At 41.9% G+C, this 5,918-nt stretch overlaps 1 protein-coding gene across 1 annotated transcript; it reads right to left on the bottom strand.

Moving 5' to 3' along the window:
* Positions 1 to 3: 3 nt before the first annotated feature.
* On the bottom strand, positions 4 to 2,812 carry FAM24B (family with sequence similarity 24 member B). Its single transcript, XM_006143929.1, has 3 exons — positions 2,554 to 2,812; positions 1,146 to 1,275; positions 4 to 211 (listed from the first exon to the last, which is right to left on the bottom strand). Exons 1-3 carry the CDS (start codon positions 2,633 to 2,635, stop codon positions 4 to 6), a joined length of 420 nt encoding a protein of 139 aa, XP_006143991.1. The 5' UTR covers positions 2,636 to 2,812.
* Between the last annotated feature and the right edge of the window lie 3,106 nt (positions 2,813 to 5,918).

A 5,918-nucleotide genomic window follows, 5' to 3' on the forward strand; every position in this document is an offset into this window, starting at 1 on the left:
AAGTCAGAGTCCCTCATTTATGTCACAATAGCAAGGTGGCAGGGGATCAAAATCTGCATATATGCCACATTCATCACAGCACTGGAGGGCACGACAAGACTCAGTGGTGGTGGTTTTGGCCCGGGCAAACTTATTATGCAAGCACTTGCTCTCGGTGATCTTGGCTAGATTATGACAGTTTTCAGCCACATCATCAGCTTCCATTGCAGCTCTTAAGAAAAGACATACACAAAGCATGTGCTTAGAATTTTTCTTCTCAAGTCTGTTTTCTACAATTGTTGAGGTATCTGGAAAGTTTAGGGCTGCGGCCAATCACACATGTGATGCCAGCCCTAGATTTAAACTTTTTACCCCGATCCTAAGTTATTTTCTAATCCCTTTCCCTCCTACCACTGCTATCGATATAAAATCAGGTCACAAAAGTAAGGGGAAAATAATTATAAGCCTGGTCACTGCAGGCCCTCAAGATGCCGGAATGACAGAGAAAGTGTTGCAGTAGGCTATGGCCTAGGCTTTGGGGTTTACCATCTAACTCTCTACATTGGTAACACAATTGCTTCTGACAACCAATCTCTTCCATACTTGAAGGGTCTTCTTCCCCAACTTTAGTCATCTCTTGTCTGACCTACGACCCTTTGCCAGCTGTTCTCAGAATATTCACACAGCTCAGCTATCCCAGCTTACTGTTCCCGAAGCCATTGACAAGGAATGAAGGAGTATCTTGAAAGCGCCCAAAATCAGGCCAGAGGAGATCAATCCAGTCTGTCCTCTGTATGAGTACAGGGTAGATGTTCATTCATGAAGCAACCCTATAGCGTGTGTAATCTACGAACTCAGGGCAGATAGAGGCTCAGGCATGGAGTCGAATTAAATATCTTATGGTAAACTCAGTGAGGTCAACTGACAGCAAAGCTTCACTGACACAGGGCCCCCAGGCTGGAAACATTCTACTTATGAGCTTGAAAATCTAAATCAGGAAAAAAAAAAAAAGATTCTATACCTACCTGCCTTTGCTTTTCCAAACCTACCCACTCTCCTTAATCTCATTAAGGATATGACCTCAGCAGCAAGAAATGACCCTGTTCAAGCAGAGCCGTAGGTATCCCATTTGAGAGGGCGTTATTCACTCTTACTCACTGACTCACCTCAATGCTCGGGATACTTTGAAGTAAAGACAGAAGACAACACATGTCAGCATGATCACAGATGCCAGGATACCACCAACAATGATGAGCATAATTATCGTCCGATGGTCAAAAGACTGATAAGGATTTGCTAGACAGGAAAAGACAGGAAAACAGTGAGCATGGCCTCCCTCCCCACTCAGCCACTTGGCAACCTCAATATGCTTGCTTCGGTGGAGGAAGAATGGATCCCAAACACAGGTCCGTATGTGTCTAAAACACAAATGATCTTTCTAGGCATTCTAAGCTGGTCCAAGGGTTGGTAAAAGAGTTAATTTGTGGATAAGAAGAAACTAAAATGCAAAATCCAGAGAGAAAGGAAGCAAAAGGAAAAACAGTAGGAAGAAATTTTATGCTTTCATAGACAGTAATACACACTATAAATAATAAACAGGCCTGAACTGCAGTTAATGGTTTCAGTCCCAAATATCTCCTAAACTACGTTTGTATTAGAACTGACCTTTTGCTATATATCAGGCTCAAGACTCCCCTAAAGATATGACTATTTGAATATGTTATTTTCTGACAATACTGAACAAATTACAAATCCATTATGTATATGATAGGTTTTTAAAAAATAATTATTTAATTTTATTTACTATTATTATTATTATTTTATTATTTGGAGATTTTTGCTATAGGGCGTATGTATTCACTGGAGAGACAGACAGACAGACAGACAGATAGAAAGCGAGAAATCGCCCCACAGAGGGGAAGACCATGCCACAATCCTTTCTTCTCTATTCTCCACTTGGGATTTTGGGCACGCATGCGCATGTGCCCAGCATGTTTTAAGCCTCGGGGGGTCTGGTATTCAAACTGCAGTCGACTATATGGGAGTCCAGCAACATAGCCATTATGCCACCTGCTGGTCCCATATTATTATTTTTTAATTTGACGAGAGAGAGAGAGAGACAGAAAGAGAGAGAGCAAGAAAGCAAGCCACCAAAGACTCAAACCACAGTTGATCATGTGGGAGTCCAACACCTTAACCACCACGCCACCTGCCGGCAGACAGAGAGCTAGAAATTACTCCCCTGGGAGTGTGGGTGGGGATGGCTACACCACAATCTCATCTCCTCCATTCTCCTCTTGGGATCTGGGCACACATGCACACGCACCCAGGGTGAGTTTCAGGCTACTAAGTCTGGGACTCTAATGGTGGTTGACCACGTGGGAGGTTCAGCGACGTAACCATTATGCCATCTGCTGGTCCCAAGATAAAAATTTCATCATTTTTTGTCATTTTTCATCCTAATCCTACATTCTTTCAGGAAATCCAATTTGGGAAAAGCAGTTTGTTCAATTCTTTGAAAACGGGAAGTGAGCCAGAGGAGAATAAACAATATGATTGTCAAAGCATACTTACTAAGTCTTAACTCTTCATAGCTATACAAAGGCCGAAAGTAAAAAAAAAGTACAATTAAAATAAACTTTAGGGGACAGGTCATCTTATCGAAATTTCTCAAATTCTCAAATCAAAGATTTGAGAAAGACAATTCTAAGTATTAAGACCCAAGGTTGAAGAGCTTGCTTTTTGTAGCCCAATCTTCCACCAGAGATAGTAGTAGAATAGACAGCGTTGTCTGGCTTCAACTTCTACACCAGCCAGGACACAGCCTGTGTGACATCAGGTCTCTGGACACTTGCTCTCTTTCATGGAGTTCTGAGTTCTGAATTCTATTCCATGTTCAGATATAGTTTAGCACCAGTTGAAATAGAAATGCCCAGATACTATCTTAAGTCCCCCAATTTTCAGGTTTGTTTCCTTGAAAGAAACTTAAAGTTTAATAATGAATCAAAAGTGAATCTGAGATTTTTAGTAAACTAAATTAATGTAATATGGGGAGGGGAGGCTAATACCTAAAAATATTCCTGAAAGCTCAATTATAGAAGACTGGTTAGAGCTTATATTTAAGCCACATAGTGAAATAACGTGGACCCATTTAACAAGATTCAAATACAGGTTCATTGGCTTCACATCATACTATTTATTTATTTATCTTTTATTTTGCCAGAGGGTACATGTGCTCATGAGAAAAGGAGAAAGTACCTGCCAACGGAGTGTGGTCATGCCACAATTCCTTTTTCTCCATCCTGTTGAAATTTGGGGCTTTGGCACACACATACATCCAGTGTGTTTCTCAAACGGATGGTTTGGAATTCAAACTGCCTTGTGGGATCTGGACCTTTTAATCACCAGGCCATGGAGCTGGCTCAGATATCACATCATACTTTAAGACAAAAAGATTAAAAAAGTAATATGAATAGAATACTTGTCCTCGTATGTCTTCTACGGTTCCAGGGTACTTCTACCCAGCAAAGCTAGCTCAATTAAATGAGGGAATTATTTTATTTTATTTTATTTATTTATTTTTTTGGGGGGAGAGGTTTTTGCTATAGGGCACGTGCGCTAGCCAGACAGACAGAGAGAGACATAGAGACAGAAAGCGAGAAATCACCCCCCAGGGGGGATGGTCACGCCGCAATCCCTTCTCCTCCATTCTCCTCTCGGGATCTTGGGCATGCACGCACACGCGCCCGGCATGAGTTTTAAGCCACCGGGTCCAGGACGCGAACCGCGGTCGATTACGTGGGAATCCAGTGACATAGCCATTACGCCAACTACTGGTCCCTGAGGGAATTATTTTAATCATAAGTTCTCATTTCTTGCTTTTCTGGCCAAAACCTGGGTAACATCAATAACAGCAAGGGAGAGGTCAACAAAAATGATTGCATGAGCAATTGTGAAAACTCTCTCCTCCATAAGAACAATGAAAAACTTGGCAAAAAATAAATTGTTTAGAAAGAGCTTTTTCAAAATTCTGGAAATTGGGCCTGACAGGTGGCATGGTGGTTAAGGGTGCTGGATTCCCACATGGTTGACTGTGGTTTGAGTCCTGGACCTGGCAGCTTGCTTTCTCACTTTCCCCCCTCTCTCTCTTTCTCTCTCTCTCTCTCACTCTGTCCCTCTCTGGTCAAATTAAAATAAATGAATAAAGTTAAATAAAAATAATTTTTAAAAAATTTGGAAATTAACTAAAAGCTTTCAGTCATCTGGGGAACTACTGAAGCTCAGTATGAATAGCAAGCTTTGTGGCATTGTCCTGTCATTTGTTCTCTATCTCCATGGTAGCCTTGAAAATAACAACCTCCATGACAGTGCAGCCAACAGAGGAGCAAAACAAACATGGAGCTCTTTCAAAGCCTTATTCCCAAAGAACAGTCATTATCTACCCTGTCTGCTAGTTACCTGGAAGACATCACTTGCAAGGCTGTCTGTATTTAACCTGACTCTGAAATCACATAGCACAATAATCCATCTGCCCAAGAGACTTTGGCAAAAACAATCACTGGCAATTGTCTTAACTTTCTGTTTGCCTGAGGTGGTGGATATCCTTTGGAGTAAATGCTAGATTAGTCAAAAAGCTTAAAGAAAAATCTGGGAAATGAGAAGTCAATAGGGGTTTTAAAAGTTCTCATATAATCCTGGGAGTCTAGAAGACCATGTGCACATGTAAAGCTATGTATATTCCTAGGGCTGTGAGAATGCTCAAGAAAGATGTGAGACAGCCCTAGGCTCTCACCTCTGGCTCACCCTGAGGTTCTTCCTAAGCAGGAAGTATAAGCAAGGCATGGTCTTTAACTGGTTGGCTGAGTATTGTAGACATGCCCCCAAAGGCACACAAAGCCCCTCAGCAAAGTCTGAGAGATGTATTGGTTCCAGGCATTTCAGAAAATCTCTGCCCAATCATTAGTAGAGACTTCGGTGTCTATACAGAGACAGCTGAGGAAAGTCACTAGGCAAACAGCTATCCAACTACAATAAGCAGCCATGACAGTCAATACTTAGGAGAGGGGAGAATCTGATTTCTAGAAATACCATGTTATTTAAACTGTCTAGATTTCAAAAATGACTTTAAGCCATGTAAACACAACAAAAACAAGAACGTATGGTTCAGCCCCGCAGCACAGTAGCTAAGCATTGTACATAGTGAGCCAGATCCCACGTGGCCAACTGCTGTTTGAATCTCAGCTCCACTGGCTTGAGAAACATGTGAGGCATGTGTGCATATGTTCCCTACATCCTGATGGGATGTAGAAATGGAGTAAAAAGGATTATAGTGTGACTGTATCCCATTGGGGTGTTGTTTTCCCCTTTCCTTCTCTGTCTCTATCTCTTCCTCTCTTCCTCTCCTGAGCACACATACACTCTGGCAATAAAAAAAGAAATACGATGAATCAGGAATGCTTGACCTATAAAATGGAGAAGTGGGCAAGCAGGTGGTGTGGTGGTTAAGGTGCTGGATCTCACATGACCACTTCACAGTTGGAGTCCTGGATTTAGTGACTTGAAAAACACACTGAGTACATGCAAGCATGCCCAAAATCCCAAGAGGAGAATGGAGAAGAAGGAATTGTGTGGCCATCCTCCCTACAGGGTGCTTTCTCATTTTCCCACTCTCTGTCTCTCTGGTGAGCACAGGCACCCTATAGCAAATTAAAATAAATAAATAAAAGGGAGAAGCCCAGACATTGGCCTTACTGATATAAACTTTCTTTACTTATTAAATTTTGCAAGAAAGAAAAGGCTCGCTGGAGAGACACGCACACACACACACACACACACACACACACACACAGAATGAGAGAAAAAACAGAAGTGGGAAAGTGAGAGAGTACCCTCGTAAGGGATGGTCATACTGCAATCTCTTCATTTCTCCCTTTGGGGAT

Source organism: Tupaia chinensis, unplaced genomic scaffold, assembly GCF_000334495.1.
Source record: "Tupaia chinensis unplaced genomic scaffold, TupChi_1.0 Scaffold000113_1, whole genome shotgun sequence".
Classification (NCBI taxonomy): domain Eukaryota; kingdom Metazoa; phylum Chordata; class Mammalia; order Scandentia; family Tupaiidae; genus Tupaia; species Tupaia belangeri.